The 13,691-nt window shown below is 45.9% G+C and overlaps 1 protein-coding gene across 9 annotated transcripts in view; it reads left to right on the top strand.

Annotated features, from left to right (window-relative positions):
- magi1b (membrane associated guanylate kinase, WW and PDZ domain containing 1b) overlaps positions 1-12,661 on the top strand; it is a 136,683-nt gene extending 124,022 nt beyond the window's left edge. For 7 of the 9 annotated variants that reach the window (XM_037100382.1, XM_037100381.1, XM_037100385.1 and 4 more), the window contains 6 exons: positions 512-715; positions 3,728-3,821; positions 3,982-4,069; positions 4,950-5,093; positions 7,695-7,833; positions 10,533-12,661. In XM_037100382.1, the coding sequence (XP_036956277.1) occupies positions 512-715; positions 3,728-3,821; positions 3,982-4,069; positions 4,950-5,093; positions 7,695-7,833; positions 10,533-11,785 (1,922 nt within the window). In that variant the 3' untranslated portion in view covers positions 11,786-12,661. Of the gene's footprint in view, positions 1-511; positions 716-3,727; positions 3,822-3,981; positions 4,070-4,949; positions 5,094-7,694; positions 7,834-9,526; positions 9,607-10,532 lie in introns of all 9 variants that reach the window. The other 2 variants (XM_037100387.1, XM_037100383.1) reach the window with 2 other exon arrangements.
- Positions 12,662-13,691: the final 1,030 nt, after the last annotated feature.

Raw genomic sequence — 13,691 nt, 5'->3', positions numbered from 1 at the left:
TCTGTCGTCTCTTTCTGCCGGTGCAGGTGTTTGGGATGCAGACGACATAACACAGGTTTTTCATTATTAGCTTTGTGCTGCTGCGAGACACTCATGCAAATATAATAATGATCCCCATTTTAGAAAATTTCCTGCTGGAGCAGCTTTAAGTAATAGAGGAGGATGAGGCAGCGAAAGTGGAGGCGGATGAACACATTGATATTAAGTTAAGCTTAGTTTCTCCCACTGATACATTTGAAAAAGCAATTTACAGGAAAAGTACAGTACGACACATTGTTACTCCTTTGAATTTCCCCTTCTTTGCCATCGCTTGCATTTTGTTCCATCGTTTTTTGTTTTTTTCCCTGATTTGCTTCTCTCAGTGACCTCGGCTCAGCTGGCTGTCAGTGAATTAACCCTTCACCTTCTGATCCTCTCTTTCTGCTCCTTTTCCCTTTCTTTTTCCTTCTCCAAACGCAACCACACACTCGCACAATGAATCACGCATCACAACACGTCAAATTGACCATAGCTGGCAATGCATGTGTGGCCATGCCCCACAAAATAGGACGCATCATCGAGGGGAGCCCTGCAGACCGCTGTGGGAAGCTGAAAGTCGGCGACCGCATCCTGGCTGTGAACGGATGCTCCATCACCAACAAGTCCCACTCTGACATCGTCAACCTCATCAAGGAGGCCGGGAACACGGTCACGCTACGCATCATTCCCGGAGACGGTGAGTCGGAAAAGGACCCGTAATGAATCTAGCTATTTTTTATTTGTGATTTCATTTATCTGTTTTATCGTGCCTTCAGGGGTATTTGCAACAGAGTGGGATATAATAGAACACCAATGTCAGGTATACCGTACAGTCATCAGCTAATGTTAGTTTTAATACATAGTCTCAGTGGATTTGAGGCGGAGGACAAGTCGTCGCTCTCCTGAGTGGTTATCATGCATGCTTGTAGTGTTATATAAAGCTGTTTCTTCACTTGGTTTCAAAGAGACTGGAACACCCGTGGTGTTGACAGAAGTGCTGCTTTCAGGATATTGGGAAGCTTTCCCAGCCTTTGCATTTCTGCCGACGGCATGCTCGCACTTTTAAATGATGGATAGATTAGTGTGTGTGTGTGTGTGTGTGTGTGTGTGTGTGTGTGTGTGTGTGTGTGTGTGTGTGTGTGAGGGGGGGGGGCAAAACTTCCTCTGTTCATGTTGGTTTGTCTTTTTTTGTCAAAGTGTTTTTAGGAAAAGTTTGTGCACGTTGTATGATGAGAGCTCTCGCTACTTTGTGCTGACAGATCACCCTGACATGCTTCACAAATACTGTTTAATTAAGTGTGCATGCATGTGTGTGCGTGCGTGCGCAAAGAAGGCAATACTCCCTGTCAGCCTGCGTGCTGGTAGAAATTGGAGCTATTTGTCCGCCGCTCGCTGCTTTCCGGCTCACTTCTTATGGATGAAGACTTGTTGTTTTTTTTGTTGTTTTTTTTCCCTCGCGTAGTGCTTGATGAGAACAGTGAGCCTGCCAAGAAGACACAGAGAGCAAGAGAGAAGGCGTCGGAGAGAAATAACTGGATATGCTTTATTGGAAAGTTCTGGTTTGTGTTTATGTGCATGTGTCAAGCAAACAGACGCTGTCTGACACAGACACAGAGGGAGTGACAGGAAAAGAATGTGGCTCGTGTTTCTGAGTCGTGTCTCCGGCCGACTGTTCTCGCTGCCTTTTGTTTTCACACGGCTGAGCATGCCTTCTTCTGCACGGATCAGTCCTGTCTAAACTTTCCGACATGAATAAATACTGACGCGAGAGGTTCTTCCAAGGTGAAGTCAGGTTCAGCTTCCTCTCATTGAGCTCACCTCTCCCCTGCGTGGGAAGACAGACAAAGTTTTGTAGTGATGTTTTGATGCTCAAAACTTCTGCAGGGGCAAGGAGAACAAGCGTGGTGTTCTCCCTTTTAGTGCCCACCATACGTACACTAATGCCTTCATCAGTGCTCGTCTCTGCAGAATAGACTTGAGGTGCGGACCAAGCGCACCCGACTGCTTCTTATTGTGTATGAGAAGGGAGACAGACATGCCTGAGGTGATACGTGTGTTTTTTCTCCATTTTTTTTTTTTGCAAAACCTGGTGTAGTACAGCCCTCCCACTCCTCTTATCTCTTCTCCCTTTCTTTCCCTCTCCTGAATTTCTCATTTTGATTGTACCTGCTCTTGTTCCCATCGCAAGCCCATTCAAGGTGGGAGGGCATATTGCCAGGGCCGGAGACAAATTACAGAAACGTCTTTTCTTTTTGTGCCGTGAAGGTGTTTAAGCGAGGGAGGAGGAAAAGAGGCAGTGGGTCGCGAGCGGAACGGAAAGACAGAGAGAAACGGAGCTTATTCCATTAATTTCCCAGACGGAAAACAGTCGGAAGAGAGATAAACGCAGAGAGGCGGCAGGATGGAGGGAGTGGGTTATGCAAATGAGCAGATGGAGGGGCGAATAGGGTTTATGGGGACAAATTGGAAAATGTGAGAAATGAGCAGCAGGAAAAATATGTGAGATTGTAACACAGTCAGCGTTTGATGCCAAAAAATCTTATGGGGGGTGTTTACAGCACCGACCTCGGGCTGAGGATCAAGCCGAATCTTTCGTCACACACTCGCATATACTAGGTGGTTCTCACCCAGCCCACTTCACCCGCTTGATTGGTTTGCTTTTTACCTAATGGGCGATCGAAGAGCTAAGCCAACGGGCTCCAAGGGGACTGGTGGAGGTGGAGGAGATGAATAGACGAGAGGGGAAATGACCGTGAGAGAAATAGCGAGTAGGGGACTGAGAGAGGAGAGGAGAGGAATAGAGAGTTGTAATCAAATCAAAGATACTTGTAAATGGCCAAGGAAGACGAGGTTGTTAAGGAGAAGAAAGGTTTCTTTATGCGGCGAGAGCGGCGTCATGATGGTGTGTTTTAGTTGTAAGAGCACGGCTGCGTGATTCACTGATAACACATAATGATTGAATCAGTGTTGAGATAAAAGACAGAATAACCAGGAGCTTTTGACTCCCATGAGGCTGCAAGTGCTTGTCTGTATCCTGTTTGACAGGAGGACCTTCAGTCCACAGTGAGATGTACAGCAATTGGGAAGGAAACACAATTTGACAAGTGCCTTGAAAATTTGATTGATGGCACAGATATAAACTTGTGTATTCAAAGTGGTGGAGGAAGCCTGGAGGCTGGTGGAGGCTGGTAGTGGTCCCAGTGGGTCAGTTAGTGTTTGTATCTGACAGCAGCAGAATCTACACCAGTGTTCACACCGAGATGTGTGAAGTATGGATTTAATTCCGTCACAGGACACCGGAGAGACTTGTGTTCTTGGAGTCTTTTTATGGAAATTAGTGTAAGCTGTACGGAAGAAGCAGCTGTCAATAAATTCACTCAGTGAATCAACGGGGGTTTTAGATTTGCATGAGGCAGAGGGGCTCTTGCACTGTGTGCAAAATATTTTCCACTGGTTAACATAAAAGCAACACTTTGCCCAACACTAATCAGTTCATGAGAGGCTCTATTTTTGTTCTCATTTTCATAGATGGTAGACCGTAAGTCTGTCGATGAATCGTTGATCCTCCGATTTGGTCCAGACCGATATACAGTTGTCCATTGAGTGCCCTCAAACTGCCTTGGTGGAAAAGGAGTTACAGAGCTGCTGGCATGGTGGTAGATTCTTAGTCCTATTTCTATAACCTTTCGATTCTCTCTATCCTCCTTAGAGTCATCAAATGCATCTTTGTTGACCAATGCAGAGAAGATTGCCACTATAACCACCACTCACACACCACAGCAACAGGCTGCACCTGAAGCCAGGTAAGGGGCACACTGGGAATGTTTTCTATCGACCCACTACAGTCCTTTATCTGAAGAACAAGTGCTGTCTTGTTAAAGTGTCAAAAATATGCTGATTATATGCAACATTTAATGCCTGCAATGTGATCATTTCACACTGACTGTTTTCTTTCTGTCTCAGGAACAACACCAAACCAAAACAGGAATCGTTTGAATTTAAAGCCCCGCAAGGACCTCCTCCCCAACCCCCGACACAAGTCTCACCTCAGGTAAGAAAGGACGGTCCAGTCATACTTTCCCGTCACTTCATTCATACATACGTCCATTTCGTGCCTCCATCAAATACAGCAGCAGTCTACTCTCCATCCCATCAACTTTCTACCCACATCCACATTTGTCTTTTCATCCGTCCATCCAGCTGTTCTGGCACCCAAACATCCCTTCTTCCTCTGTCCCTTCATGCATCAACCATTCCACCCGCCCACCGTCCCAAGGGCAAGCAGAGTACATTTTTATTTATTTTTTTCCCCTGTACGTCCACCTGCTGGCGTTATCAGAGCCCATGCATTAAGGAAAGCCTGTTTGCTTTCAAAGTAACCCCTCAGTCCACGGTGTTCACTGCTGAATTAATCTGGCGGTGTGGAGATAGCTCCAACAGATAGCATTGATCCCTCAGCAGAGGAGATTAGGAGGGCGTGAAGACAGGAGCTGCTGTCTGTGGCTGTCTGCCTGCCCTTGTGGTGCCCGGCCTCTCTCTGTCTCTGTCTCTCTCTCTCTCTGTCTCTCTGTGTCCCCTCTCTTTGTCCACCCAGAGCCTAAGGCATCAATAATTCAGCATCCTTACACCTGAGCATATGCATGCACACACACATGCACACACACACACAGTCTGGCCCATTTATTAAAGAGGTGTGACTTTCCTGAAGGTGGCATTTGTCCCATGCTCCTGAAATAGGAGTCCACTTCAAAGGACAAACACACTTCAAATCTGAACCACAAACTTTGATGCTAATGTGTCTTTGTCCCTCCCTCTCTTCCTGTGTGTGTGTGTGTGTGTGTGTGTGTGTGTGTGTGTGTGTGTGTGTGTGTGTGTGTGTGTGTGTGTGTGTGTGTGTGTGTGTGTGTGTGGGGTCTGTCTGTCTCCATCAGGATGCTGAGTTTTACTCAGTGGACCTGGAGCGAGACAACAAAGGCTTTGGCTTCAGCCTGCGGGGCGGCAGAGAATACAACATGGACCTGTATGTGCTGAGGCTAGCTGAGGACGGAGCGGCCGTCCGTAACGGAAAGATGAGGGTAAGCACACAATGTAACACCAACAGCATGAAAAGATGCACAAATATCAGGCCTCGTTTAGATATATGTACATTTTTTTTGTTTTCACCCCCTTGCTTGGGTTTGGAGAGTAAAAATGTATAACAGAAAGTCTACTTTACAAACTGGGGCTGCAGAGTTGCAATGAAATGTATTATGGGAATTGTAAAATGATTCAAAGTCAGGATATCTCAGACTCAGCTGTGTTGAAATTTCTTTTATAACGTGTCTCACAGGACTCCAGATTTTGTGGGAGGGTAATATTTATTCACTGGAGTCACTGCTAATATTATATTGTCAATTATAAAATGCTTCACATTTTTCTATGTACTCTTGTGTCCCCTTGAAAATGAGATCTTAGTCTCAGTGGGACTTGCTTTATTTAATAAAGGTTATATGCAAATGTGATGGCAATAGTCATTCTGTAGCTGGAGCAACTCCAAACTAATCACATTGTAACAGGATTAAGCCGCATTCTTTGGGAGCACCCAGAGGATCCCCGCGGGTCCTTTTTGGACTCTTTTGGATTATAATGGGCCATTAATGGACAGTTCCCTCAACTGTTGATGGCTAATATTATCAGGTAGCTTTTACTATATGTCATCAGGTGTGAACACTGTACCTTTGGGGTTTCTTGATTAGTGTTATTCATCACTGTAAAGGTTGACAAACATTAAGAATAGGACAACAATGATCCTGATAGTAGGACTCCAGTGTTACAGTTGCTGTGTCTCAGTTCAGGGTCTGCATCCTTTGAAGGACCCGGCCTTTGCAAGAGACCTTGTTATCAGCGTCAACCATTGTTAAATGGGTCTAGCCTTTGAAGTATTTCCTGGTTGTGTCACCAGATGTTTTACCCCTACGTCACGATTTCTGCCATCCAGGCTCGTGAAAGTGACGATCTACGCCATGCGATGTTGCCTTTTTCTCTCTGTCTTCTTTTTCGGGCGCGCAAAGAATCTTGGGATATATGTGGGTTGCATTTGGAGGAGCCTCCGGATTAGGACAGCCTACGTGCGACGTTGTGACGTAATTTCCCTTAAAATGCAGCCTCCGAAGGATGCAGACCCTGAATTGAGACACAGCAAGTGTGTCTGAGCTGTGCGAGAGACATTTTGCATGTCTCTCAAAAATGTCAATATTTTTAGCTTTATTGTGCTTGTTTTTTGATAAGCCAGAGGGTTTTTAAATGGTTTATTTGATTAAGAAATTGTAGGATTTTCTCAACTCATGAAGAAAAACTTAATCCTTCAGTTTATCTGAAAAATCAGCAACATTTGCGATTTTTCAGTGGATGACTACACACGGCACGACAAATTGTCTCAAACACTATTGTCACGTCCTGATTGTGATAGAATAATTCCCTCTAAACCAGTTGACAGTGTTGATTAACACGCAGGCTGATGATACTGCCTCACAGACTTTACAGCCATCAGAATAATGTTATCTCTCAATAATAATTGCTTGTGCATAATGTAACCCCCAATTACTGCAAGCTGTACCTCACTGAATATAAACACGGTCGCCTCTAGTCTTGAGCAGGTGTCGGGGTTCACTGTGTGAGTGCAATGTCAAAATACGAGGCGCACAAACATCGCAGAGTCACAGAGAGTACCTGCTGACTGAATATGTACACTTTAATGAATTAACGGTTTCTTACTACGGGACCTGTCATGAAAAGTCTAACGTTTAACCTTTGTTTGGATTAATTGCATAAATCAGAATCACTTCCCCCAGGGCTGCTTGATTGAATATACAATGTAGGGTTAATTGATTCTCCCGGATGTATTTGCAAACGTATGTGAGACATATGCAGGGAGGCTGTTGGCAGATACCGTGCACTTGTGAGCTAAAAGGAGGTTTTGATATAGGCTGATATATATGTCGGGAAGTGTGCGGGTGTGCATGAATTAGCACATTTCTACATGCATATATGAATACACACGTTTGTGTTGGCGCTCCTTATTAGCAGAGATATTAATAGTAGCAGCTCTGTGAGGCAGAGAGAGGTGTCAGTGAGAGATCCATATTCTGCCAGAGAGGAATTCCCTCGGCGCCGACAGCACTGACGGATAACTTGAGGCATGGAGGCAAAGAAGCAAAGAGTGTGTCTTCTGGCTCCTGTTTTTCTCCTCGCTCTCTCTCTCTCTCGCGCTCTCTTTCGCTCTCTCTCTCTCATTTTTCTCTCTCAGCCGCTGCTTTTACGATGCATTTTGCCCTTTCTGGAAACTGTTGATTTAGATAAAATAAAATGTTGCTGTTGTGCAGTTTACCGTTCAGAGTATTCGATATGTAACTTCTCCTCAATCTGTCCTCCCTTCCCCTTCCCTCCTGCTGTCACCGTGTCCCTTTGAACCTCCGTTGCCTCTCATCTCTCCTCTTGTGTACTTTCTTTCCCCACTGTCACTTGTTTTTTCACATTCTGTCTTGCTCCGCTGTCTCCTCTTTTTTTCTCCCGCCTTTTGCCGTCTCTCCTTTTCCCCTCTGATTTACCTCTTCTCCCTTCCATCATCACCTGTCACTCTGTCTCTCTCCTCCGTCTCCCACCTCTGGCTTCCTCCTTCTCTTCCTTTCCTTCCGCAGGTCGGAGATGAAATCCTGGAGATCAATGGCGAGAGCACCAAGGGCATGAAGCACGCGAGAGCCATCGAGCTCATCAAAAGCGGGGGCCGGCGCGCCCATCTGGTGCTCAAGAGGGGTGACGGCTCTGTGCCTGAATATGGTGGGTCAATCTACGAAAACATTCCCTTCTCCCCCATCTTCACGCCCTGAGCCAGGGGACACCCAGTGGACGGTGGTGGGTCAAAGGGGGAAGAACTATATTACCCTCCCAGGACCCCTCACCCATCCCTGGGACACACCCACCAGGGAGGGGGAGGGGCTTGGTTGGTCTTGGGTGTCTTTCTGGTGGAGGTCACCCGCTGGGCTTTGGGATTTTTTTGGGGGGGAGGCAGGGGTGGAGGTGCACCTGCGGGTGCTGCCGCCCCCCTCCCTCCTCCTGCTGTCACCTGCTCTCAGTTTCCATGTCATCCCGCTGTCACTTTTCACCTTCTGGCCACTGAGCAAAAGCACTCTGCTGGGACTTTACAGAAAGGTGGTGGGTCTGATTGTCAGTGCTTCGATTAAAACAGAAACTGTTTACAGGGTTTGAATGAGCAGACTAGTGAAGATCAATGTTTGACTGAGGTCTCCAAATCCTCATTAAACACTAATTAAAAGTTCAGAGGAAACTTGATCCATTGCATCCCATGATAAAATGGGACATCTCGCAGCTGTGGTTAGGACGTGACACAAGCGTATTTATGATATTTATTGAAGGTGAATGTAAGCTACTGAACTCTTAAGGGTTTTAAGTGAGAACTGTATTGAGAAGAAAAAGGCAGTCTGATGCTTTTTTTTTTTTTTTTGCCATTTCAAAGAGAAAATCTCACAATACTGTGCTTGACATTAGTCACTAATCCATGGATTTTATTTGCACCCACTGTTAATGTCATTGAAAAGCTGTGACGATAGGAACTCCACCCATCCCCGTTCAAAAAGAAGAGTTGCTCCAGTTATATAGACGTTTTGTACAGTGATGAAAAGAATAGAGACGAGTATTTTTGTTCCATGTACAGAGCCATGAACCGAAGCCACATATTAATGGATAAAAGTCTATTGCTGCATGAACTTGTCAAAAGTGTAAATTGGATTTTTTTTTTTCCTTCTACTGTCTATTTTCCATAATATTTATGGAATGTTTGTTTTGGGTTTTTTGTTTTTTTTTCAGTCGTATTGACCAGTTTTGATTGATAGTCAGGAGTCATCATAAATGTTTTCTTTTTACTTTTTGTTACTGTTTTTGAGTGGAGATGCATTTGCCCGTCTTGAGAAGTTCATCAATGTAATTTTATTTGCGCACCGATATGACATCATGTGAACTTGTATATTTTGGATCATTGTTTGTACTTTTTAGTTGGCACAACCTTTGACAGTCTTGCCAGTATTTCTTTTGATTTCTGTCAGCAATGTAAAACTGCTTCATGCGCTGTTGTTGTGGGTGTGCGAGTCTCACTGTCTTTATTTTTTGGGGGTTTGGGTTTCTGCTGCTTTCTGTGTCCACATGTTTAGGTGTGTGTGGGTTAGTGTGTCCGGGTGTGTGTATGTGCGCGCTTGGCTCCAGGACATTTCTCTGTAACTGATGGTTTCCACTGAAGGGTTTGGGCAATTTCCTGGACTGTTTCTTTCTTCTGAATGACTCAATGATCAAATAAACACATTTTTTTTATTGAAAAATCAACACAATAATTCTCCTTTTCTTCCTTCAAGTTTCAAAGCAATCTAAACCCTGTGCTCTTCTCTTTTTTCTTTTTTTTTGTTTTATTTTTTATCTTCCCTTTCTTCCTGTATTGCGCTGGGCTCTTGTCTTCCTTCAGGGATGGTCGCTCCCATTCTCACTGCATGTATGAGAAATGACAAGATGGGGGAGGCCTCTGTCCTCCAAAATCAGACCACGGTTTGTAACTGTCCTCCCCTGTTGTCTGGCTCTCCCTCCCACTTCCTGTCTTTCTTCTCTGTCTCTTCTCTCTTTCGCCATCCTGATCTCTGTCCTGTGTGGTGTGGCCTCAACTCACCCATGCCCACGCTCTACTCCATGCATACAAAATCCATTCACCCAAAATGCATTGCCAATTCCGCCGCTGCCGTAGCCGCTGATATGGATACTTAATTTAACCTTTGGATGACAAATCCAAAGGTGAAATGAGTGTAAGTATGTTCTTGTGTCATAGTTAATATATTCACGCTACTTCAGGTCCGCAGAGAACATCCTCTTCATTGTTGCAATAGTTGTAGTCCTGCAGTCGTAGTCTTTCCTTACAATGGAGACCCGAAGACATATTTCAAGGTAGAAGTTATTCAAAGAGCTATAAGGTTACTGTAATACAGCCATAGTTTTTAGATTTCATCTTGAGCATTTAATTTGCTTTAAGTGTCTAAGTCATCATGCATGAGAGAGCATGGCTAATCAGTACAACCAAGCAGCATCATCAACAAGCATCACATTGGCTCTGACTGTTACCAGCCTCCAGTCCAGCCGCCCAACCAGCCAAGTCCCATCTACTTCAGAGCGGTGACCTCAGGTAGAACGGGGAACAGGTTTGTTGTCGTTAACAAGTCTCCTCAAGCGATGGCTGCCATTGTGTCACTGCTTTTTATTCTCATGTGTCAGCTACACTAATATTTTCCCATTGGCTGTTCCTGTGCCATCTAACAACGAGCCATCTTTGCTGGCATTAACATCAGAATGGCTTCCATTGAAAATGTTCTCGGCTTCATGTTGAGTGACACAGCATGGTAAATGTGAAAACAGATAAGAGCTCACAGAGTCTAGATGCATGTTTGATTCCCCTTCCCTCGTCTGTATGTCACATTGTGTTGCAGACGGCAGCCCCAACAACAGCAGCGCAGCCAACCCAGAATCCGGGTTACAAAACGCTGCGGAAGTGAGCACCATGCCCCCAAACAACGCGCCATCGGAGTCAAGCTACCCACCAGAATCCCAATCATCCCGGAGCAAGAAGGAGCCGACCCGCCACTCTACCGGCACCGGCAAGCAACAACATTCCAAACACCGCCACCGCTCCCCCCACAAGAAAACCAGCACGGGAAAACCCAAGGGGAAAACGACCGTAGGGAAGCTGTTCAAGAAGAAGGATGAAAAGGGAAAGGACGGCCACCGCCAACATTCAAGCGGGCAACACCGTAGCCGCCACCATTCGCCGGACAAGAAGCACAGCCGGTCACGCAGTGCAGAAAACACCCTGGATAGCCGTCATGGAGGACATCGCCATGGCCGCTCCCCTGACAGACGCCACGGTCAACACTCCTCCTCTAATCACCGCCGTCGCTCTCCTCACCGCTCTCCTCACCGCTCTCCTCACCGCTCTCACCGCTCACCTCGCCGCCACAGGTCCCCCCATCGCTCTCGGCACCACTCCCCCACCAGAAGGCATGCCCACTCATCAGACCCCTACCGCCGGTACCGCTCCCCAGAGAGACCGAGCCGTAGCAATGAGAAGCCCAACGGAGAAGAGGCCGTATTGAAGGAGCCACCCAAGTCTCCTGAACCCAGCCTTCCTTTCGAGGATAGTATCCTCCGTGAGGCCCCGGCCCTGGACCGCCTGAACAGGGAGGCCACGCTTCCATCGCTGCGCAAGGAGGACGGCCTGTTCGGGGAGGACAGTCTGCTGCTGAGAGCCTCCTCCATGGATAGGGATTATGGGGGGGACAGCCTGTTGAGGGACGTGGCATCCCGCGGCCAGAGAGACACCTACAGGGATTTGACCTTGCCCAGAGTGCGCACCCCCGACTCAGATTCAGCCTACAAGAGGTACAGCTCGCTGCTGAGAGGGCGCTCACCTGACAGGACGGAGCGGGACAGGCGCTACGCAAGCAGAGGTAGCTCTCCCGAGTCACCGTATCGAACCCGCAGCCTGGGACGAGACATCTCCCCGGTCAGGAGCACCAGACGGGACGACTCTGAGGACGAAGAGGACGATGACAACTTTGTCGCAGCTAAAGTGAAAGAGTACTACAGCACGCTCAAGACCAACAGCACCAGTCGTTCATCCAAGCCCACGCTCCCTGAGCCCAAGAAGACCTACAAGGAGAACCCCAAAGACCTGAGCATCTGATTGGACGGCTGTCAGCCAATCATAGCCTCTATCCACAAAACACCTCAAGTACTCACTGTCATTATCACTCGGTTCTACAGAAATGCACCCAAATGTGAACACACACACACAGAGATTCACACACCAGACAACACACACACACTCATGCACACACTATGTGACAATGTTGAGTTACTAACAAGACAGTGATTCCAATATGACTTTTGAAAGATGTTTTTTTTCTTTCTTTTTTAATTGTATGTTTTTCTTTTTGTTTGTTTTTTTTCTTCTTGTTTTTGGTTAAAGCATTCTACATTTACAGTAACTCAGACTTTTCCAGAAAATGTAAAACCATAAAAAACAATGATGTGCCTAACAGTTCCATTAACGAGCGACATTTTGTTTTTGATTTGATATGTGTCTGGCATTTTGTGCCGCACTGTCAGATGATGAAATGTATGTACTTTTCCAAGAGGAACCCATGGAAGTACCGCGCACCTGGATCACCGTAACCGGTGCTCACAATGATGCTGTGCATGTCTTTACCGGTTTCAATGTCTCTCTCTCTCTCTCTCTCTCTCTCTCTCTCTCTCTCTCTCTCTCTCTCTCTCTCTCTCTCTCTCTCTCTCTCTCTCTCTCTCTCTCTCTCTCTCTCCCTCCTTTATTCTCTCTGTCTGTCACTCTCAATCTCTCTTTCTCTCTCTCTCCCCAGTGCCACTGTTTTTTAGACATTTGACCAGACTATAGCACAAGCCTGCATTTGTTTGTATATTTTTGACAGTTTGCAGTATGTGTACATTCAGAGGTGATCATTTTAAATGAATGAAGGGAAAATTAAAAGCTAAACTATGATGATGATGATGATGTTAAAATAAAATAATATATTCAACAAATGAACAAGTGTGTGGTTATTTCAGTTTGGTCTGGACTCATTTTGGAATTTGATCGAAGTCATTTAAGCTCCTAACGATGTGGTGTTTAAGCTTAGGTGTCATCGCGAGGCAGATACTGGGTGGCAAGGTAGAGGGAGTCCACTGTGTGCCGAGCTGTCATCAGTTGGGCAAACAAAAGACGAAAGAGTGAGGAGGCTGATATTGTTATCTCAGGCCTCTCAACAGTATGTACGTATGAGTGTGGCGGGGAAAAAAAAAGTCTTTGAAGAAAAGTAAAGCAAAGAGCTCCGATCCTTTCACAACATCAAAGCTTGGATAGAACAGTCTTAAAAAATGTTCCTCCACTCCTCCTCGCTGCCTACTTTGATTTCTGCCTTCTTCGATGCCCTATTTCTCCCATTGTCCTCAACAGTCCTTCACTTCCTCCTCCTCCTCCTCCCGGATCAATTCTCTTTGCTGAAAGACTTTCCATTTGATAGCAAAGCAGACGGTGAGGGAAGCTGTGTCCCCCATTCTCAGGACGGCGACAGCTGAGATGGGTGAGTTTTCTACCCGCCTAGAAACAACAATGGGGGGGGAGATGAAAGAAAAACAGCAGAGAGCAGAGTGGTCACTCATGTTGACCTGTGGATGTCAGCAGGGATTTACTGTTGCACAAAAATGAGATGTGTTGTTGGGCTGTGCTCAGTACAGAAAGATGAGACACTGCTGAATTCAGTCCAAGATAAAAGGATCCAGTTTTCTTTTTTTAATCTTTTTTTTTTTTTTATTATCAAAATTACTGACTTCCACTTTTAATAATATAACTCAAGCAGGCGAGCACATAAACTTTCCATAAGTGTATTTGGTATTTACAGTCCTCACACCCTCACTTTGGCTTTGTAGATGTGCACTCCAACAGTGAAGATTTTCCAAGCTTACATCATATGGAGTCCCCGCCCCCCCCCTTGCTGCAGCACATGCCAAGGTACTTTATACCATATGTTCAAAAGTGTGCATCCAAGATTACCCCGTGGACACAATCTGCAGCTCAT

Source organism: Acanthopagrus latus, chromosome 6, assembly GCF_904848185.1.
Source record: "Acanthopagrus latus isolate v.2019 chromosome 6, fAcaLat1.1, whole genome shotgun sequence".
In the NCBI taxonomy this organism is placed as follows: Eukaryota; Metazoa; Chordata; class Actinopteri; order Spariformes; family Sparidae; genus Acanthopagrus; species Acanthopagrus latus.
This window is presented reverse-complemented; position numbering and strand designations above follow the sequence as displayed.